This window comes from Vanessa tameamea, chromosome 26, assembly GCF_037043105.1.
Source record: "Vanessa tameamea isolate UH-Manoa-2023 chromosome 26, ilVanTame1 primary haplotype, whole genome shotgun sequence".
In the NCBI taxonomy this organism is placed as follows: domain Eukaryota; kingdom Metazoa; phylum Arthropoda; class Insecta; order Lepidoptera; family Nymphalidae; genus Vanessa; species Vanessa tameamea.
In genome coordinates this window covers 3,840,165-3,865,215 of record NC_087334.1, presented here as the reverse complement: position 1 = coordinate 3,865,215, position 25,051 = coordinate 3,840,165, and the positions used below count along the sequence as shown (strand labels likewise).

The following is a 25,051-nucleotide window of genomic DNA, read 5'->3' as shown; positions in this document are numbered from 1 at the left end:
CTTTAAAAGTCTGAGAGCCGAAATGGCCCAGTGGTTAGAACGCGTGCATCTTTACCGATGATTACGGGTTCAAAGCTGGGCAAGCACCACTGAATTTTCATGTCCATTATTTGTGTTTATAATTCATCTCGTGCTGGGCGGTGAAGCAAAACATCGTGAGGAAACCTGCATGTGTCTAATTTCAACGAAATTCGGCCACATGAGTATCACGACCATCTATGATGACTTCCGTGTACACCGGTTTTCATGGGTAGGCCACTCTGAGGCCCCGGGTTCGATTCCCGGCCGAGTCAATGTAGAAAAAGTTCATCAGTTTTCTATGTTGCCTTGGGTCTGGGTGTTTGTGGTACCGTCGTTACTTCTGATTTTCCATAACACAAGTGCTTTAACTACTTACATTGGGATCAGAGTAATGTATGTGATGTTGTCCAATATTTATTTATTATTATTTATCATCAACCCGCTTTGGAGCAGCGTGGTGGAATATGCTCCAAACCTTCTCCTCAAAAGGAGAGGAGGCCTTAGCTCAGCAGTGGGAAATTTACAGGCGGGTAATGTTAAAAAATGTAATGCTTAAAAGTCTTCCTAGGGGTTTAAATTTTCTTCATACCCATTAAATTCGGTTCTGTGGCTTAGCCGTTAAAGTGTAACAGACAGACAGAGATACTTTCGGACTTATAATATTAGTATAGATTGAATTTCTCCAATTCATTAAGCGTAGTTTACATCCCATACAAATCACTCGACTAACTGGATTAGTGGCTAACAAATATATTTACAGATCAGTTCATGATTCGATTTAAGATAAAATTGACTGCTTTTATTTCGGTTTGCGTGCCAGCAATAAAAAACTTACAATTAAAAAATTACTTATTGTATATATTGCAAAATCTATCTTGTAATTTGATCAAAAAACGAAAAATTTCATAGTAAAATAACAAAAGAATTTTATACTACAAAAATACCGTTGTAACTCATAACAAGATGGAATATTTCTTATTCATGAATATGACAAAGACATACTTAAGGATATTTGAACGCGATAATGATGTTCTTATACGAATTTATATAGCAATTGTGTTTATTTTGTCGTATCTTATGTATAAAAAGTCGTATTTAATAATACATAACGGTACAATAAATACTCCTACTGCTGGAAACGTCTACTAGTCTAGACAAGGAGTTAACAATGTACATGCTGCATATCACGAGGTCATGGATTCAAACCCCGTGTAAAAGTAATCGGCTTTCTTGTCGAATATTTTTCTCAGTAACAGTCCGCAAGCTCAAAATTGACATCGGATCCATTCCATCGCTCAGACAGCACGTAAAGCTTTTGTATATGGTGTACCCTTTCTCTCGTGTTTTCTTTGCTCTCCTATTGGAATATGAGAGTGGGAAAATCGAAAGATTACTTAAATAATATGATCGCTATAGAAAACGGACACTCTGACCGAAATTTAACGTATAAATTATTTACGAAAGATGAATAATTATGAAAGCAGCATGTAACTTTTGCATATACTATACAACCAAAGAATCGCGTTCGAGAAATGTATCTACCGTCATATAGTTCACCTAAAATGTAGGATAATATACAAAGATGAGAAATGTTTTTTGCTAATATATTCCTTATATAATAATTCTCATATGTATTGTATCGATATTGACGAGATGGCCTAGTGGCTAGAACGCGTGCGTCTTAACCGATGATTGCGGGTCCAATTCCAGGTAAGAACCACTGAATTGTCATGTGCTTAATTTGTGTTTATAATTCATATCGTGATCGGCGGAGAAGGAAAACATCGTGAGGAAACCCGCATGTGTCTAATTTCAACGAAATTCTGCCACATGTGTATATCACCAACCCGCATTGGAGCAGCGGGGAATATGCTCCAAACCTTCTCCTCAAAGATGAGGCATTAGCCCAGCAGTGGGAAATTTACAGGCCGTTAATGTTGTATATGTCTTGTATCAATAAGAAATAAGCTAAAATAAACAAACTAGGTTTGAAGGTCACAAAGAAATGCCTAAAACATATTGTAATTTATTTAGTTACACAAATATATTAGTTAAACATGTTTAAGATATTTAAGGCTTTTACAAACTGCCAGCGTTACTTAATAATCGTAGATGGACATTAATGGTCTAATTCGTTTCTTGCAAAATATATTCATCCCATAATTTCCATATCCTAATTTTTCGGCGTTCTCTCTAAAGCTCCAAATATTCAGGTCGTACTTACATTTACAATCTGAATTTCATATTGCAACATATAATAATAGAATTTTTATAAGGAGAATTTATAATAAAGTATTGTACAGTATCTATGCATATAATAAAATTGGAGTGTCTGTTTGTAATATTAAAATAACCGGCTTTAACTAAACGCATATGTATACACGGCACATATACCAAAAAAAAATTTTACAATTTTTTCTGTCTGTTTGTTCCGGCTAATATCTGGAACGGCTGGACCGATTTTGATGGAACTTTCGCTGGTCGAAAGCTGATGTAATAAGGAGTGACTAGGCTACAATAATAACGAATCCAAACGCGCACGAATTCACGGGCACAGCTAGACTTTCTATAAATTACTTTAAGTAAAAATATCTTACTTACATATATTAATTTTGTATTCAATTGAATTTCTTAAATTACTTATTAACATATTGGATTTTTGCTCTCCTAAACAAACTGAATGAATCGAGATGGCCCAGTGGTTAGAAAGCGTGCATCTTAACAGATGATTTCGGGTTCAAACCCAGGCAAGCACCACTGAATTTTCATGTGCTTAATTTGTGTTTATAATTCATCTCGTGCTCGGCGGTGAAGGAAACCTGCATGTGTCTAATTTCAAGGAAATTCTGCCACATGTGTATTCCACCAACCCGCATTGGAGCAGCGTGGTGGAATATGCTCCAAACCTTCTCCTAAAAGGGAGAGAAGGCCTTAGCCCAGCAGTGGGAAATTTACAGGCTGCTTATGTATTAAATAATATTATATTTCAGATTTAAATATATATAAATGTATTTATTTATTGTAATTATATAACAATTTATCACGGAACGAGTACGTCTTGTGCACCTCTACTTGGACTCATCTTTGTTCTCTCAACCTAAAGGTCGCCTGTAAGAGATGGCTGTCATAACGATACGGCTGTTTCTTAGAATTATATTCTTTGTTTAAATTTTATTGGTAGGTAATGGGTATTTAAAGCAATGAAACAGTTTATTAACGACCCAAGGCGAAATGAATTATGTAATAATTTATGATTGCCTCGTCTAACTGTAGTATAAGACCACCGAACCCGAGATCCTGAGTCCCCAGGAGGAGTAGATAGTTGCGTTTTGCTGTCGAATATTTTTTAGTAACAGCCCAGAGTCTTGAAATTGCAGTGTGACTGACTCCTCTGCTTTGGAGAACATGTAAAGCCGTTGCGCCCGAACTCTTTCCGGACATGTCGGAATTACTTTCCCATTGATTATGAGAGTAAGGAGATGAGAATGCTGAGAGGAATGTGTGGTGTTACGCGAATGGATAGAGTTAGGAATGAGTACATAAGAGGAAGTTTGAAAGTGGCTCCGGTAACCGAGAAGTTATCTGGAAACCGGCTGTCTTGGTATGGGCATGTTATGAGGAATGAGGACCATGTTGTGATAAAGGTTTTGAGAATGGATGTGGATGGATATTGAGGTAAGGGACGACAGAAGAAACGATAGATGGATTCTGTGAAAGACGATATGGTTAGAAAAAATGTGACTTGTGAGATGACGTCCGACAGAGATGTATGGAAGTAGATGACATGCTGCGCCGACCCCAAGTAAAATTGGAATAATGGCAGGAGGATGATGATGATTATGAGAGTAAGTGAATAGAGAGTGCACCTGTGTCAGCGCACATACTTGTGCAATATATGTCCTGTGCGCCTTGGCGAAATCGACAATACCATAATCGTACAAAGAAGCTCATGAAAAATCAGTGATTCCATAAGACTGATCTATTCTAGCCACTAAGCCATATCGACTCTCGGCGTTTATACTTATGTAATAAAAACTTGTATTATCGTATTATATAATAATAAACCCAAGGAGATATTGTGTGTAATAAAAATACTAGTACATATATCCGTCTGGTCAATGTTTCTTATCATGAAACGGCTATAAAAGTTCATAGAAATCTCCGTAAAGTTATTGGTATTTTTTTTTTATCTTTAACAATGTAATGTTTGATTTCTATGTAATAAAACGATAAAACGTATTACTGTATGTATGTTAATTTTTAGTATTTAGTGGAATTTTCGAACAGCCTTGCGCTGTATAGATCTGTTCGCCCAATAATGCGCGCCCAAGGTTAAATTGTAAGCTTACATTACATTAGTAGGTGAATAAATCTAACTCATATCGTTTCAGTTTTTATATAGGTATGTATAGTTAGGCGGGCGGGTAAAAGGGCCACCTGAAGGTAAGTCACTGCCTCCCATATAGTTTTATTTAATAAACAAACATCATCATAATACAGTTTGTACAGTTTCTTGCCGGTTCTTCTCGGTAAAATCTACATTCCGAACCGGTTAATCGAATAAAGAATATTTTGATTTCGAATATAAATATTATATTTTTAATGGATCAAATCAATTTGTAATTCAATTAATGAATATATTTTTGACTAAAAGTGAATTCAATATAAATATTTAACTAATTAGTTATTTAATCACAATTAGTTAATTATTTTGTAAGTATAATATAGTATATAACGTATATATGAATTTGAATATATAGTGGAGTGCCTAGAGAGTCAAAATCATGCAAACCTCGGACTTTTGTTACAGTGGATGAAAAAATAAATGAAAAAATGGAATGTTTAGCTAATAACATAAATAAAAAAGTTTACCTATTGAAAATTTGTGCTTTTGATTTTTTTTTTTTTTAAATATATGATTCAAATAGTATGAGGCATATTAGGCTGTAAAATGATTTTTATATAAAAATTAAGTTAATTTATATTTTTCTATAAGCGTAATAATTGGGAAAATGTAGTAATTAAATGATAATCGAAAAAAGTTACATTTAAAATAAAATTTTGGTTTATTTAGGCATTTTAAGTCATTGATCTCCATCAAATATTCTCTTCCAATTCAGTTATTTTAATTTTTTTCTCTTTTTTGCAACGACATTTTTTTAAAAAATATTTTTGACATTAAAAACTTTAAAGATTGCGGAATTGACTCATCAATATCTTTAAACATTTTGTCACTTGCTGTGTAATTTTTATAATCGTAAACTTGAACTCTTATGTCCCTTCTAATAATTTCGCGAGCCCCTTTTAATTTATTTGAAATTCCGCTTCTTTTTTTATTATTGTGTATTTGATTGTAGCAATTTTCTGTTAATATATGATGGTTGATTTTTTAAAACATATAATGGTATTGGATCTAAATTTATTCGAAATAACAATGTCATCGTGATAGCGGACTATGAGTCGTTTTATTTAAACTTTGAAAGTTGTAGTATAAAGAAGAAAATGCCGCCTCAACCAAAAAAATTCATTCACTGAAACCATTTTAGAGGTCAAAACTCTTGAGCACTCCACTAATATGATAATTCATTGTTTCCTGTATAATAATATTGTATTTCTAATTTCAGTATAATTAAATATAGCATCCAAAAAATACTCATTACGAAATATCCTGTATAAATAAATATGTTTAAATTACAAGCCATAATAGCAGACACGATTAAATAAGGAAACTTTTTTTTGTAATACCTAATTGAATAATTAAACCAATATAGATTAAACTTATAACTAAAGATTTGACGTGCTTCGAAAGAGGTAACTCTGTCTGACTGTTACTCTTGGTCGGCCTAACTACTGAACCGAATTGGATGGAATTTTGTATGAAGAAAATCGTAGCCGAAGCTAAAGACAAGACTTGGGCTACAACTTTATATATATAACAGTGCTTGGCTGTTAAACTCGCCTTAGATTTAAACTATGAACATGATAAGCTCGAATTTCATGCTCTCGTATTAAACAAGCGAAGTATCACATAAACCGTGTTCAAATATCGAGTTGACATATTCGGACCAATCAGCACACATTCTAAATACAAATTTTGATAGCAGAAATCAACGTATGAGTGAAATCAGAAAGACGATTGGTCCCGATTTAAATACATATGTCAGACGTGTGTCAATTCCGATTTACGGATTAAAGACGAATTTACGAAAGGAATATTCCAATAAATGTAGCTTAGTAAGATTCTTTATGAATTTATCCATTTGATTGAATGATTTGATGAACTATATTGAATGTTGATTATTTTTTAATGTGTCTTTTGCGCGCCTTGGGGGTAAGATCGAAGCCGCTTTTTACTCCCTAATCTGTGCGTGGCGCGTATTATATATGTTAATTTAATAAGAAGTAACATATACGTATCTTTCTCATATATTTTACTATCTAAATTGTATGTTTGTATTTATTTTTCTTTAATTATAAACTATTTCAATAATCATCAATTTCGAAGTTTTTCGTAACGTTTTTGATAGTATTGTTCATCTAAATTTTCCCTAACCCTATTAGTAAAGCTTAGTTTTTAATAATTTAGATAAATCAAAGCAAATACAGTCACAAATAGTAGCAACCAATTCGTGTAACTTCTTCTTTTAAAGCTGAACATACGGAACTATGACTGCACATATTCATACTTTGTCTGGAACACGTGTAATTTATTTAAATATTGTGAGTTCAACACTGACGTATTACTTTAACAGCCTGTAAATTTCCTACTGCTGGGCTAAGGCCTCCTCTCCCTTTGAAGATAAGGTTTGGAGCATATTCCACCACGCTGCTCCAATGCGGGTTGGTGGAATACACACGTGGCAGAAATTAGACACATGCAGGTTTCCTCACGATGTTTTCCTTCACCGCCGAGCACGAGATGAATTATAAACACAAATTAAGCACATGAAAATTCAGTGGCGCTTGCCTGGGTTTGAACCCGAAATCAACGGTTAAGATGCACCACTGGGCCATCTCGGCTCAGATACTGACGTATTACCCTATACACTTTGTTTAGGGATTGATTTGTTAAACTCTGCTGTCTTATAGTATCAAATGTCAAATTAAGTAGAATAAAACGAGCCAAAAAAGAGTTTTTAATTAAATACCTGTTAAACAAATTTTATAAGTAAGGTCGTGCTTTTTTTCCCGCCTAATTTGTGTTTATGACTCCTCTCGTGATCGATTCAAAAATAAAACCATATATTTATTACAAACAAAATCTACTTTATTATAATAAAACTTTCAAAGAATTCTTTCAAGTAAATAGTCGTTCGATAATGCATACACACAAGTATCTGTACATGTTGTTTAGGGGTTGATTATTTAAACAATAGTTCGTCTTCTTTTTTTTAAATGTCAATCGAGGATGAGAGAAAGAGACAGATCAATATTTATCTGAACATCTAATCAACGTCGATTTTATACATAATCTAAGAAGTAAATAAATTAAATGTATGCATATAATAAAATCGTAACTGATCGAAGTCCGCACATGGAAGATATTTGAGAAAAAATATTACTGGGGGTATCTACTTGGCTTAACCGATTTGGATGCGGCTTTCCCTGATATACTGTAGTTGCCTTGGGGTTACATAGCATTTGTTTTATTAAAATCGGGATGTTATGGAACCTGGGAAATATAAATATGAATAGGTACGGTGCAGATGATTTTAAGTTTAAACCCCGGTTCCTTCTCATTCCAAACAGGTTTTCGTTTACTTTTAAGCGAGTCTATTTTCCAGTGCCAGCTTTATACGGTTCTGTCACGTGTTCGCAACTCCAAAAAAATCTATGCTTTAATATCCGACGGCACTACGTGTAATATCGTGTTATATACATTACACAGTTAGACAAATACATCCTAACTTTTTAATATTACAACATTACATGATAAATTTAAAACGTTTGTTTGTGGTTTGATTCGAGATATATCGACAGCAAAGCACTCATAATCTGTCGATCTATTTGGGAACAATGCCACGGCAGACGCAAAGATACACAGATATTTCAATCATATAATACCCCTCTTGAGACTTGAAGTTACGCGAACGGAGTCGCGGGCACCAGCTAGTATGAAATAGGTCAAAACTATCATCGCCGCGCTATATTAATAAACCTCCACACGTAGGCACGTTTAACACAGACGTTGAGTGACGAATTGTATATTAATATTCGGATTAATTATATTAAATGAGATACAATGATTCGAAATTTGAATTGTTTAAACTTTTACAGCTTTACATATAAATTTTACTGACAGGCTGATTTGTCAAAAATGCTCTGTCTTCTTCTTTCAAATGTCAAATCAATGATGACTGAAAGGGAGAGATGATTGTTTAGCGAAACACCCGCTAAACAGAGTTTATAAGTAAGTTACAGTTTAACGGATGCTCTGAATTCAAAGTGGCTGAATTGCGTCATTGCGTTAGACGCAATTTTCAATTAAAGGCAGAAATGTTTTTGGCAAAATTAATTATTGTAAACTAGTCGTCGTTGGCAGCATAAAAAGTAGCCCTTGTCCTTTCATGGAGTTCAAGCTTGCTTTATACTAAATTGCATAAAATTCGGCACAGTGGTTTGACCGTGAAAAAGCAACAGACAGAGAGACAGAGTTACTTTTGCCTTTATAAAATTGGATTAGATTAAAAAAATAGCTAACGTCTATAGACAATTGAAATTCAAATCTTTACAACCCTATTTAATATAAAATACTTCGTAATTGAAGTTTTCAATAATTATTATAACTACCTATACAAAGCCGGATCTCGACAGCAAATACCTACGTATAAATACATTAAACACTTTCATTAAATAAACACAATGAAGCAATAGGTTTAATATCATTTTGTTTTAAAGCTATATTTATAGCCGTACTGTTTTTGAAACGTCAAAAGTCAGATAGGGTTGCCAATTATTTAAAAAAAAAAAACTTTAAATTGTTTGTAAGAAAAAAAATGGCAGTCATCGGACGCCAACTAGATGTACAAAGCATTTATTATAATAAAAATATACTATAAATAAATATGGAGTAAATAAATAAGTATATAGTTTGGAAAAAAAAATATTATTGTTATATAATATGTACGCGCCACACTCTCGTGAGGAAGTAGAGAGTGGAGGCCGCGGCGGAGAGAGGGCATGACATCATAAAAGTCATTTGCCGCCAAGGCATATAAGTAGGTACCCACTCCCAATGCGCGCCTATATGAAATATTTCTTTTAAAAGTAACTTTTAATCAAATGATTTAGTTTTTCGCTCTGGTATCTTTTATTGCTTCCTGGTTTATTAATGTGAAATGAATAAAACAGGAAGCAATTATTATTAATTATAATATCAATTTCTAAAATCGAACTCTTATCGATTCAAGTGTTAGGGTTATGTGATTTGTGTGTACCACTTACTTATGAGATATTCTACAGTAATAATCAATATTGTTGTGTTTCGGTTTGAAGGGTGAGTCAGCCAGTGTAACTACAGGCACACGAACATAAGGTCTTAGTTCCCAAGGCTTGAGGAACGGTTAATATATCTTACGGCACCAAGGGCGATCACTTACCAACAGATAGTCAATTTTATAAAATAAAAAAAATCACAATTATTTTCAAGTTCTTTTAACTCATATGGGCTCAAATCGATTTTTTAAGTTTGCATAAATATTAAGTATGCATGAATATCAGTCAGATTGTGAGCAATACAAATCTTATCGTGTCCAAAGAAGTTTAACATAAAAAGTATGATTTAAAAATTTATACATGTAAAAAAAAAAGTTGGCAACCCTTACATAACATGAGGTCACCTCGATGCATGTTTACGTAAGCTGGTATTATTGTCATTCGATAAAATATGTGATACTTATTACGATATTGGTGCTATGTTGGATCAGCTATATGTCTATATGATAAGCTATTCATATGCAGACTGTAAAACGATCTTAAAATATTGTATATACAGGGTTATTGGTAATTCGACGTATTCCCGTTAGGAGGTGATAGGGGTAACTATTTGCAATAATTTTAACCCCCATATGCATAATGCAAAAGTGAACCATTTTTGAATGATCACGTTTTTTAGATTTTTTCAAAATAAGTAAAAAATGCAACTTCAACAATTTTTTATTTTTTTCATCTGATTTATAAAAACGAATAAACACTGGTTATTTGTCAATATTAAGACAATAATTTTTTTGGATTGTTTTTCCACAAAAATGCCTTAAAAACGAAAAAAAATGTTATTTGGACGGATAATTATTGTCTTAATATTGACAAATAACCAGTGTTTATTCATATATAAAAAATAGATTTTTATTGATAATTTTTTTTTAAATAAATTGTTGAAGTTGCATTTTTGACTTATTTTGAAAAAATCTAAAAATGGTTCACTTTTGCATTATGCATATGGGGGTTCAAATATTGCAAATAGTTACCCCTATCACCTCCTAACGGGAATACGTCGAATTACCAATACCCCTGTATATATATATATACCGTTTTAAAGCAAATGGTACGGTTAGCAAAATAAGTGGTACTTTCAAAAACATATATTTTTATTATCAACAATAAATCATTAATTCCCACTAATATTATGTTTATGTTTGTATGTTGGATGTTTCATTTTTAATCAAATCAAAATGGCTGAACGGATTTGAATGAAATATTTGTAATGTAAAAAGATTTATTTTACGCACAAGTTACCTGACATTTGACACGCCTGCCCATCTTACAAGCGGATGAAACAGCGGACTGAAGCTAGTTTAATATGAAATATTTGTATAGGTTATTTAGTTTCAAGTATATAACATTTTATTATATACGACGGAGGCGGTTAAATTTCAAATCCAGCGACAGCGACATCGTGCGCTAGTGGCACGTGCACCGGACGTCATCCCCCCCCCCCCCCCGACTCCCCACTAGGCGCTGATAGTATAAAAGACTAGACGCGCCGGGTATCGGCATTAACCAACCGATACCGTGGAAATCGGAAGCCTAATACCTTGGAGTCACTCTAGATAGGAAATGAAACTTCAACTCACATATAACCAGAGTCCGAATCAAAGCAGCGTTCGTACTAGGAAGACTGTATATGATACTATGCGGGCGGAGTAAAATGTCTCTTAGAAATAAGACGACACTATACAAAGCCTGCATTCGTCCTATCATGACCTATGCGAGCCCTGTCTTTGCCCACATCAAAGCGTCACAGATCAAAAAATTACAGACCATCCAAAATCGATTTCTTCGTATCGCCACGGACTCGCCGTGGTACATCCGTAACGTCGACCTACACAAAGACTTCGACGTCGATTCGATCGCGAAACACCTCAAAATACTTTCCACGGCGTATTTTGAGAGAGCCAAGCAACATAGCAATCCGTTGATAGCACAAGCCTGTCAGTACACCTCCCTAAGAGGTAATCTACCTAACAGACTCAGGCGACCTATGCACGTCCTGAACGGCAACGACGATAGTTTCACTATCGCAAACGCGCCATTAGTAGGGAAAACCAGCACACTACACAACTCACACTCACAGCGTTTCCGCCGGCGGAAACGAGGACCCAGATTAGCGACGTCACGGAGGCGGCCGTGACGTCAGTAAATTCTATCAGTGCTTAAATTCACACTCCACCGACTACGTTCTGAGCCGAGGTGCGATCTCATAGGAGACCCTCAGGACGAACGTCACTCTCGAGCCCAAAAGGGTTCACCTTAAGGCAGAGTCTTAACACTCGCCCCAACGTTCGGTGACGCTGTAAAGGCCAGTAGGGCCAACAGCAATACTCAATCCAGATACAAAGGGTATCGGCACGCATTTCTAACGATTGCGTCTCGGTGCACGTACCACTGTCTCAGTGTAGTCACCACCTCCCTCACTGCCCTTAGTCGATACTAAGTATAGGTATTGCTTTGTCTGTGTAACACCGCCCTTACTTTGTTAATTTATTGAAATTATAATAAAGCGATTATAATTATATTGGTTGCGTTTTACTTCTGATCTCTGATCCTATTCCAACATATATTTATTCAAACTAAATAGTTTATACAATAACGAATGTTTTCTTTAATTAAAGTGAATGTATGATATATGTATATACATATACATAGGAATATTTCCTTCAATCACACTCAACGGCAGTTCTAATGACGTCATAGAATTTATTATTTACAATTATGTCGTGTAAAACACGAAATCATTTTCATTATTATTATTTTATGTAAATATATAAACAATATACATTTTATTAATACTTTTAAGGTATGAGGCATGTAATATAACAATAACATTTAAAATAATTATTTTGACATTTATGACAGTTTTTTCTTTTAATTTAGTAGTGCGAAAAACGATTAATTAGGTGAATACTTTGTCACGCTACGTACTGATGACACGGAGATTCTAATGAATTTAAAACACCATGATAAAAGATCAAGACTAAACGAACGTTCTATTATCGAGGACGACCTCCGTGGTCGAGTATTGTGTACACCGGTTTTCATGGGTACGCCACTCCGAGGCCCCGGGTTCGATTCCCGGCCGAGTCGATGAAGAAAAAGTTCATTAGTTTTCTATGTTGTCTTGGTCTGGGCGTTTGTGGTACCGTCGTTACTTCTGATTTTCCATAACACAAGTGCTTTAGCTACTTACATTGGGATCAGAGTAATGTATGTGATGTTGTCCAATATTTATTTATTTATTTATTATTAACGAATGTTTTCATGCTTACAATTAAAAAAAACAAATTTTAGATTCTTTGGAAATAAAATAACACGCATAACACTAACTATTATGTCAATACTGATGGACATTAGAAATTTTTTACAAATTTAAACTATACTGAAAATCGTAAGGCAATATGTTAAAATGATTTGGTTTTAATTAGCTCACTCACCTTTTAAATTTGGAACATAACTGTACAAGCTACTTATATTTGTCAGTGGAATAAATTATGACTTATTGCTTAACCTTAGGATCCCCGAAATACATAGATTTTTTGCCAGGGAATTGAAACGTAGTAACAGTTGGAAAGGTGAAGAAATTCCCAATGGTTAAGGATGAGGGTATACCTTATCTTTTACCGATTGGGAATATCAGTATTGATATCATAGAGTTTGTCAAATAAATACATAATATCTTAACATTATATATTTACTTTTACTATTGTGAACGTCAAATTAGTAAAGCCGAAATAGCACAGTCGTAAAAACGTAAATTTTAACCAAAGACTGCGGATTTAATCCGGGCAAGCACAATTGAAGTTATGTTTTATTGATGTTTATAATTAATATTCATTGAAAACACCCTAAGAAACTTGCAAGTCGTTGACCAAGTTATCCACAATAAGAACCACACTGCGTTAGCGAGGTTTTTGCCCAACTATGAGACATTTGAGGAGAAGATTTAGAGATAATCTTACCACGCTGCTCGAGTGCGTTTTGCTGTACACATGTAGCATAATTCATTTAAAATTAGACACATGCAGGTGTGAACACATATTAAGTAAATAAAAATTCAGTGTGTTTGAACTCGCAATTCTCGGTTAAGATGCACGCGTTTGCAACCACTGGACGATCTCTGATTTTATGTAAAGTATGTTGTCCATTAAATTTATGCGTTTTTATTTAATAAGTGTTTATATATACATATATAATTGAGTCATGCCACGTCGCCTCGCTTCGAAGTCCAATATGTTCATATATTTAAATTATATTTTACAAAACTATCGAAATTTAGACCATCATAAGATACATAACCAGTAATCGTGACCCCGTTTCTCCATAAAACTTCTAGAAGATCGCAATATCATTATATTTGTTTATACCGTAATTGCTTTGATTATGTTAAGTTTCTATGTGTGCATCATCGTGATTCAATCCGACTAGCACAAAAAATTTGAATAAAAGATAGCACTAATGAAATTAAATGACTAGTTTGTGTTAGTGTTAATTTGTGTGTAAATGATTAGAATGTGAAAAAATAAATAAAATCACCGTCGTAAAAACTATTAGTGTCAGACGACATTAATTTGACGTGACACTCATATACGTTTAAACATTCTGACGTGACTAACAAACATACGTCCAAAGTTTCGCATTTATAATATTAGTTATGTTATGTTCAAAGCGAAAATGTATCTCGTTTTTATAAAAAAAATATAGAGTTGTTTGTGAACTCTATGAATTCAATAAATATTTACTGACTGTTAGCTGAAGATACTTTAATTAAATGATACATTACTTATATTTGAAACAAATATTCCTTACAATCCACGACCGAGTCTAAATTAAAGATTAAATAAATAAATTTTATGTAGTTATGAATATAAGTAAATAATTGATACCGACCTGGTCCGGACACCTTGCTGACGGGATGCGTGACCGGCGCAGCGGCCGTCGTCGCCGTGTTGGGCGGATACACCGGATCGCAGCATTCTCTCTCAGGGAACTCACTCGCTCCGACAACCACAAACCCCAACATTAAAACCCCCACAACACACCCGACCCTCAACCCACACATAACCCACACGTTTCTAACCCTTAATCCTGTCAACCCCACTCCCTGCTCATAATTATCCGCTTGTGGCAATTCGAATCCATTATTGTTTACAGTCATCTGTTTAACATAACTCTTGGGTGTTATTTTGTTGTATTTTTTATCACTAGTTTGATATGAATAGTTTTATTTACACATACTCGCACATAATTGACTTAGTTATTGCTTGGAACGCTTCGGTTTGTATATTCAACGTATTTCATTTAAAACTGTTAGGTCGAATATAAAATTTAATAAAACTCACATGCTCAACTAAAAAGCGAATAGTTTAAAAGTTAGTCGTTGTAATCTATATACATATAATATATACATACAGTAATATATAGGTAAGTATACACACAACTATAATATATAGATTTGAAACAAAGTGAAGACTTTTTTCTAAATGTTAAAGAAACGATAATTGATTAATATTAACAGAACGACATCTTATGTCATTATTATTAACATTCGTTTTATTAATAAATAAATATTTAAATATATATATATATATACTTGCCATTGACACGGAAATATTGTAATACAAAGTATCAGTGTATTTTTCGGTAATACAGCTGATGTGTAGATCTAAATAAAACCACGCGCAGTCTAAGTTTGCCGGTCGGAAGTTAGGCTTTGCGAAACGATTGAGCATGTATAGCTTAAAAAATTACTATAATTAACTATTTACGTAAAATCAATCACCTAATATACGCATATATAGGATTTTTATTATATTGGTAAGTGGTTACCACCACCAAGAAGTTCATTATGGTACGTTACTGGTGCCTGTAGTTACACTATGTCACTCATCCTTCAAACAGAAAGACAACAATATAAAGTATAGCTGTTTGGGTGTAGAATACCTAATGAGTGGATGGTATTTAACCAGAGCTCAAAGTCCTACCAAGTAAATGTTACTAGTAACAGCTCGCTTCTTCTCCTTCGGCTCTATGCCCTTTTCTATTTGCACTATAACGTGTTTCGTAACTCCCATTATTCAGACCGATCAACTTAGATAGCGCGGATTGTTGAAAAACATAAAATACATTTCAAATATGAAATATATTAATTTAAAATCAATCAATTGCGCTTTAAATTCTACTTTTAAGCATATATTATGTATACGTTATTTGCAATTATAATTATAAAGTTATTCAACCGAAAAAAATATTTGTATTGCAAATAGCTTCAGGTAATGAAATAATTTGATTAATAAATGTATAAATTTAACATAACATATGACATTTCATTGTTTAATATCACTGTAAATAATTCCCGTACTGTTACATAATATGCATTGAAATTAAATTAAAACACAATCGACGTGACTTGGACGTTGCATAATGAATAAAACTAGAGAGATATTAAGTTCCATTAAATGAATATAATATATTCGTTTAATAATAAAATAAATTATGACAAATTAGTATTGAAGAACTGTTAATTGTAAAAATGTGTCGTTAATATAAAGTAGACAAAAAAACGTCAAATTTTAGCGCCTGCTTAATTTTCAATATTTAAAATTAGAAGGATTTAATTATTAAAACATTGTAAAAGGAGGGTAAGGTTCCGTATGTGTACAAATTATAAAAAAAAAAAAAACATTTTTTATTTTTGTATGATTATTTAAAAAGTATTTTTCATAATTACTTCGTATAGTATCCCGTATTTCAAAAGTTTTCTCTGCTTTTAAGGCTTTGAACAATTGAAGAATTTCAATCGCCTTAAAGATATTCAGTGATATTCTACTCGATATAGTTTATTAATTATTATTACTGGCAACAATAAACTCATCTTCAAATAATATACGAATCAAACTTCTCTATCCGACATTAATGTACGAAGCATTCAAGAAATTGAATTCGTAATACCATTTAACTTTTTGGTGGAGATCTCGACGCGTATTACTTTTGTTTTTTTTTTTTTAAACTTCGCCTATTTAAGTAGAATTTCATTAAAAGGCATACAATTATGGAGTTTTCTCATTTATTCTTTTTCGTAATTCCTCTGTTAAACATTTGAGCGGCGTATTTCTTTTTAATTAGATCGTATAAACTGTACTTAGTGCTTAAGCTTTTCTTGTATTACATCTTAAATGTTATTTATTTAATAACAAAGGCTGATCATTTTTTTATAACAGTTGTAATAAATAAAAAACAAACGACTATCTAGAAAGTCGTTATTGAAAGCGGAAACAATTAACAGAACCAGAATTATAGAAAAGGCGCTTGTGTACAATTATTTAAAAAATACTCTTAGTCATATAAATATTTAGTTCAGTGTGAGTTGGACAAAGTTTTTTTAAAGAATTCGGTATATTCTTTGTAACGTAAAGCACGTAGTAATGTTGGTTCTGCGCTTCCCTGTCATGTCATCTTATCACAAGTTTCCTAAACATGTGCGTATATTGCATCTATTGCGTAAATGGCAAGTAATTGATACTGGCCAATTAGGCTCAACAGCGTGATGCTGTAGTAATTTTAAAGTAATTGTCAATAATATAGAAAAAAAAAGTAAAATTACAAATCTTTCATTTCCGAAATGTTTAACTATTGTTTTAAGAATTTAAAGATTTGTCAATCAAATTATAATCCAATTATATTAAAAGTTACTTATGTTTGCGTAACATAACCATACGACCATGAGAGCCCAAATTCAAGGGGTTATTTTGTTTCGTCATGGAATCAACTCGACGGTACAGACAGCATGAAATTGCAATCGATAAATTTTGAATCGATACGACAACAAGTAGGTGAAATATGTATTTACATACACGTACTGGCTGGTGTATTGTATCACGTGACATTAATATAAAATGTTTAAAAAACATAACTTATTTTTTAATCACAGCGGTCAATCTCAACGGAGAAAAACGAACTACAGGCGACATTGAAGAGCACGTGTATGCGCACAAATTCACACACTCATTCTCATAATCTGTCCAGACGGCAATCTGACATGTCTTCAGATAGTCCCAAGGCAGGGCCAACCCTCTCACAAATAAAAAAAAAATCATTACACATAACTTTAATAAAAAAGAAAAAAATGTAAATTAAAAAAAAAATTGGTTGGGCTTTGTGCAAGTCCATCTGGGTAAGTATTACGCTTATCAGATATTCTAGCGCCAAGCAGCAATACTTAGTATTATTATTTTACAGCTTCGAGGGTAAGTGGATCAGTTTAACAGACAGAGGTATATAACATCTCAGATCCCAAGGTTGATGACGCATTGATGATGTAAGGAATGATTAAAATATCCTACGCCGCCACCTTATTCACCATTCCACGCGGTCGAGATTTATACAGTAACTATGTTTAATTTATATTTGTATATATTTAAGCACTCAATGTAATCAATTCTTATGTTAATAAGTTTTATGATACCTTATTATATTCCAATCGAGATATAACAAAACTTTTATATATGTTAAAAAAGTAAAACATGCTATCTTTTGTATTGAACGTGACGAACAGTACAATCTTAAACTGCTTAATCACAAGGCGCTTAGTTTTTATATCTACAAGTCATTGTAAAGAAAATCAATAAACGCGAAAGACCCCTGGATATTTTCCCGCCGCACTGGACTATAAATAAAAAATGGCCGACTTCCGGTCGAAGCACGCACTACCCCTTTCTTATTTAGTCCTCACTTCAATAAGAAATTAACTTTCAAGCCATTAGGTAATTATTTTTTTATTGACTTAACGTAAATGATTTCATAGTCAATATTAATATATGGAAAATATATAAATTATTTAACATATAACAGACTAATATCTTATATACACCAAAGCAATATATGCTAACTTATATTTATAACTAGTTAAGTATTTTATAACCGCTCAGTGTTTAAAATTGATGCAAAAATAGTATTAATTTTTAACGGTTGCAGGATGGCTAAGCGGCATTTCCCCGTTGAATCGTAACTCCGATTCTCTGGACGATAAATTAACCAGGGTTTACTTGTGCACAAAGGCGAGTTTTTAATAAACTCTTCAAACAATGATAATTAAGATGATTTTCTTTCCGGTTCTTCTCGGTAGAATATACATTAAGAACCGGTGGTAGCCATACGTTCAATGCAGTTCTGTTTTATGTATTAAATTAGTCGAACAGAATAATTAGCTACTGAGTTTCTTGTGAGTTCTTTTCGGTAAAATTGACATTGTTATCTATTGGACTCTTTACGATTAATACTTGTACAGTTCTGTAAAATGACTATTCAAAACTGCTTGTAAAAGTCTACTTGAATAAAGTATATTTTGATTTTGATTTTAACGTCTTCAGTGATTGACAATCATTATGATGAAAATACAATTGAAAAAAACTGCTTATAAAAGTCTACTTGAACAAAGTATATTTTGATTTTAATGCTTTCAGTGTTATGTATTTTCACTTGGTTGTACATAATACTATATATTATATCTTAAAAAATATCTCGCTCTAACAAATGTCAATTTTCTTTTAAAGAACTTATACATGCAGAACGTTTTGAAGTTTCCTTTATAATCATTAAAAGAAACGGCCAACAATGCCTTCATGCTAATGAGCTGTTTACCTTCATTTAGCTGGAGTTTGCGAGACAGGCTGCCTTCCCAAAAGGTATTAAAGTTAAAAGACCGTATGATATTCTTGTAGCCTTGACATGAAATCATTACGTGATTATGCCTAACTTGAATACTATTTGTATTCGAATATTATGTAACTTATTTACAGTTTATTATATTGTTCGTTTGTATGTGGGGTGTAATCTCCGGACCTAATGGTCCAAATCTATAAATCTTTATGGTGGGTGAGCCAGTTTACAAGCTTTCGATTGCCCGTCCGCATACCTATACTATAAAAAATCTCAACGGATATAACATCTTGGTTCCATGATTGGTTTCGCATTGATGATGTAAGGGATGGTTGATATTTTTTCATCAGAAATGTCTGCGAACAGTGTTGACCATATGCCATGAGCATTTGCCATTCTGCCTATATGTATGTATATTTTAAATTAAAAAAAAAAACATATTGTATCTAATTATATGTGAATCGACTAATTGTTACTAATGGTCTTATGACGACATAAACGTATAAGTTTTAACAACTTAAATGTATAAGTTGTCAGTAGATTAATATAATTATTAAAAAAATATATATATTTCTTTTATGTATGAGGTTAAAGAAATATTTCCAATATCACACAAACAAAGCTGCAGTAGAAACATGTCTTATATTGAATAGATTGTTACTACATATTGGAAACATAAATGTTGATAAAAAACGGGTGGGTAAAAAGGTTTAGCCCCACTGATTTATTTGTTCCATCAACAAACGGAATAGAATCCCCACTACAAGTAATTCTGCTTTATTTTCGATTGCATACTTGCTGGCTACATCGTTTGCAAACCAAAGAGAAAATTTATCCGACGGCTTTAAAAAAAAATCATATAGATAAAATAGAATAAGTCGTTTTACACTAGCAGCTCTAACTTAACTTAAACAAACAAAATGAATACAATCCGCTACGTCGTAGCCGTCTACGGAATTTCGTAGACTTGCTACAGCTTTCATGCAAGATAAAGTCTAAATATTAAAGCACCTAATGCAGATAAAAATCGCTCGAAGAGGGCGTTATTATGTAAAACCTTATCATAGTCAGTACAACCTAATTTGCTAATAGTTTGAAGTACCAAGTAGTAATAACGTAAAAGAAGATGGCTTCTTATAATTTTATTGCCGCACTTGCTCAGAAAGCCTTCGAGAAAATGTATTAAATTATTATTTTTGTAAAAAAAGAAATATTGTGTTTACTCTTTAAAAAAAATCAATCGCATAAACGTTTTTTTATCATGGCTATTGATGTTGCAAAAGTCAATATTTCAGTGTTTTAGCTGGATGAAAAGATGTTTTTTTTTAATGATCTGTGTACAAAAAATTATAGCAAAGGTACCTGAACTGAGTGTTAGTGTCATGCGGCTGGGTAGCCCACCTATCCATGCATTATATACTATCGAAATTATTATATATATATACCCAGCCATAAGGCAAATAGTTCTTTCAACGAAAATACATTATTTCATTGAAATTATTTCATTGCCCACAAAGGTTGCTTGACGGTTTTCTGTATGTCATCATCACTAAGCGAAGTTTCTATGCTAATTATTTTGATATTTATTACCGTACCATTTGCAGAGGTCAGGTGGCAATCGATCCGCAAACCGTTCAGATCTGGATTAGCCGATTAAGTTGAGTTTGGCACAATGCCGGGGATATGCTAAGTAGGAGACATTTGATAGTCAATAAAGTAGTGAGCAGCTCGATTAAACAGCAGCGAAAAGAATAATGTACTTACAAATATTTGTACATTAAACCTAACTCTAGTTTAACATTTTTTTTAATAATACTAGCAATTCCCCACTCTAAGGAATTACTTATATTAAGCCTCCAATTAAGCTTAAAGATTGTACTAGGAGTGGGGACGCCAATAGCCCAAGGGGTCAAGACCGTACCTGCAACTTGTTACATAGCTATTCGGCCATTTATGAGTTTTATAGAAGTATTATGTATGTATGTATGTATGTATGTATGTATGTATGTATGTATAATTTAAAATATAATAAATACATTTGATTTATTAAAATAAAATTATTTTAAAAGGAATACTTGGAACAGTTCGTGTGATGTAATCATCCGAAAAACACAATGTTACTATTAAATATATTTTTCGTGCAAGCATTTTTTTTTTTTCAAAATAAACATACTGTATATAAAATATACGAAATTAATAATCTTAGCTCAATTCTTGTGGTACATTTTTATATATAAATATGGGCAAATCAAGCTTTATGAACGTGTACAGACGTTGAATAAATTATCGAACACATAAATCAAGTTATGTTGTATATACTATACATCGAAATTCCGTAACCTTGGACGAGCAATTTAACCTGCAAAGAAAAGGCGGCACACAATGTACCATCATTTTTCATAAGCCAAAGTTTTCTTTTAACATAAGGATTTTCTGACAAATCGTTAAAGTTGAAAACGTAAGAAATATTTTCTTTAAAGAGGTAATTGTTTCTAGTTTCGCTTTCGTTACAATTGTTTTTTTAACTGACTTAAAGTAAAGAGAAGGCTCTCGGCTCGTTTGTAAATTGTTTTTAATATAATTCCGTGTGAGTTCATCGTTATTTTTTTGGTTCTTTATTATTATGTTTTTATTTTTCGGAATGGATTGTAAATAGAGAGTATCCCTCTTGATTTGATAGGTATTAAGCATTGTTAAGTTTTTATTTAACCGTACATTCAGGCTATTTTTTATACAGTTTTACTGAATTTTACTTATATAACTCAGTAAGTGACTTTTATTATTTGTACATAGCAATATTTTATTTGGTTGAGAATATATGAATGTGTTACTCTTCAATTAGTCTGGGGACAATATTTTTTTTAAATTTCCGTTTACCTTTTTTAAGCAAATGGGCCATCTGATTATAATCATCATTGTCCATATATATTAGAGTAGCAAGAAGTACAATCCACGAACCACTCCTTAGCAACTGACTGATAATATTGGAATGAGATATATATATAAATATACTCGTACAAATTAGAATCAGCATACGTTGGCGTCGTTTACTGTTTTATTTATATATATTTAACACAGATTAAAATTATAACAATAAGAACGTGATGTTTTTTGATATTATTTGTGTAATATTCGAAACTCAATTTGACAGCATCAATAATCATTCGAATAAAACGAGAATTCGATTGCTTTTATGGACTTAATATATATGTCCTTATATTTACGACAAGTTTAAAATGGAAATAAAAAACAAACGTAAAATATGTATATTACATAACATTTATATTTGTTTTTTTTTTAATTTTCAAGACTAGCAATGGCTAAAATTATCGTATTATCGTACTATTTATTATTATTATTATTTTTAATAATGTTGTGTACCTAGGTATATTATACTGTAAATAGACGAAATTTAAAGCTTGTATTGAAAATCGATTTCTTGGCCTTGTTCTATTTCTTTTTAATATTATCTGTCATAGTATTGTTTAAAATATCATCATGGTTCTATAGATACAGTCTTGTGATAGACAGTCGGATAGACGCTTGGGATAATAGTAATACGGTTCCCTTTCAGCGAGGTATCCTAAAAACATCGCATGCCATGTGACGGGTAGTATATTCCTCAGTTTGACTATTCCCATTTAAATACTATATAGTTGCGTATATTACTGTGTCTTATTTTTAAATATGAAAATTCTATTTAATTAATTCACAGGATTTTACTGTTTCAAAAAAATATGTAAGTATTTTAGTTCGTAAAATAACTTTGCCAAAATGTACATTTGGTGAAGTTGTTTTATTGAGATTATTTCATGTCACATTTAGTCTAATCGATTTAAGAAATAAATAAATGTCGATTGATTATTGATAAAGTTATTTAATTATATGACAACCAAACAAATTACTTTTATAGGAAACTCAATCATCTTAAAAAATATCATTAATATTATGTTATCTGTGCCAATCAAATCCAATCAATCTCATGAAATAAATTGATATTTTAATTTCCGATCCGCTTCATAATATAAGGGCCCTTAGATTACAGCCAGTTTAAGCTGTTAATAAAATTTTAATACGTAGTCTGTATCGTTCCCGCCGTGCATTCCCGCGCTTTTTGCACGTTAGAGTTCTATATTTAAAATTTCACACGGTGACTCTATTATCTTTTCTATATTTAAAACTTTCCGAATGATTTTTTGATAATTTAAATACTTATAGATTAGTTGGTTTTTTTTTTTATACTTTATACTTTGTAGCTCAGAAATTTTATATACGTTTATGAGATTTTTTTGTTAATTAACTAAAAGTAGAAATAAGTGCATATAGCTATCAATGTTAAAGAGGAATTATCTAATCCAAATTTAAAATGAGTAACCTCGTCATGTTACATAAGAATCCGAATCCATTACTAACTTAAAGTTAACACATACCAATAGACGAGATCGAGAGTAGAACTGTAAGTCCATACACAATGCTATCAATATTTAGAAGTTATAATATACTATGTTTTAACATCTATAACTAGGTCATATAAATCCGGTTTAAAAATATAATTCTCTACATCATAGTGATAACAACGTCCAAGTCACAAACGATGGCTAATGCATCCACTACACATGAAGGATAGTATATAAAAAAGGAGGGAAATGTAATTTACTTTAAAAAAAATCGAAAATCGCCCGCGCGTTCCATAGCGCGTCATGCGTGCGTGCAACACGACGGACGCGGTGCTACTAACGTAGTAGACCTGGAAAGGCTTCAGCTGCCCCCGCTCCAACCCTCACCCCTCACACCCCTTTAAGCCCTCTGCCCAGGCCACTGGGCAATATACAAAATAACTTATATCATATAACATACGCACACAAATTACAACTCTATTTCAATAGATTAAGGTTCATTTTAAATACGATCGTCATCTGATTTTCCAACCGTAAGTATGTGTGCCGGAAAAGCGAATGCACGCCGACAGACTCACAAGTCACCGTTTCAGTTATACGTTTCTGATATTTAATTTTGATCTCTGATTTAACGGAATATGATCTACTTTCAATTAATTTCTGTCGGATGACTAAGAAAAGGTTTCAAATGTGTGCAACGAACACAAATGTCCGAATTCGATTACGTTATAATTGTTATGAAGCGTGCAATACAATAGCTCTTATTTTTATGCCTACAAGAGTCATATTCGTATATCGGTCATCAGTTTTTCGAATGTACTGTTTGCTTTCCACGGTTCATATTAGCTAGTACTAAGCTCGGAATGAGATTCCAATTGAATTTGATCTTTTATGAGTATGTTTTAGGGTCGTTTTTTAAATATCGTTTTATAATAAGAAAAATCGAAATTTAACACCGAGGGACGTTTATTAATGTCGAATGTAAGATGTGCAGTCCTCTTGACAAATGGATGCAATATTTTCGAAATATGCGTAAGTGTTCATTTTCCAAAATCAAAAACATAAAACCCTCCACGTTTTTCAATCGTAACCGACTCAACTTCATTCTTAAGTAGTAGAAATAAGTGAAGATTTTTTAAGCCGAAAATAATATTTTCAAAATAAAATAACTTTAAAAGCATATTATTGTGCTAAAAATAAAAAAAAAACAATATATTCATTTATTTATTTAGTTCACCAGTCAAACATTGGAAAACGCAAGCAATTGAAGAAAATACACATTAGATACAAGATAAAAATCTTACTTGAAAACATGACACAGTTTACATAAAATATAGGAACTGTGATGTTATGATCCTTATGCCTGTAGTTACACTGGCTCACTCATCCTTCAAACCGTAACACAATATATTATATCTAAGTTTGCCGGTCGGTAGTTAGACGATATTAATGCATAAAAAATCATGATAATTAACTATTTACGT

The 25,051-nt window shown here is 32.5% G+C and overlaps 1 protein-coding gene across 3 annotated transcripts in view; it reads right to left on the bottom strand.

Moving 5' to 3' along the window:
- The window catches only part of Gfrl (Glial cell line-derived neurotrophic family receptor-like), a 233,255-nt gene extending 209,357 nt beyond the window's left edge, over positions 1-23,898 (bottom strand). For 2 of the 3 annotated variants that reach the window (XM_026630013.2, XM_026630037.2), the window contains exons 1-2: positions 23,828-23,898; positions 14,404-14,820 (exon numbers count right to left, since the gene is read on the bottom strand). In XM_026630013.2, the coding sequence (XP_026485798.2) occupies positions 14,404-14,671 (268 nt within the window). In that variant the 5' untranslated portion in view covers positions 14,672-14,820; positions 23,828-23,898. Of the gene's footprint in view, positions 1-14,403; positions 14,864-23,827 lie in introns of all 3 variants that reach the window. The other variant, XM_026630021.2, reaches the window with a different exon arrangement.
- Between the last annotated feature and the right edge of the window lie 1,153 nt (positions 23,899-25,051).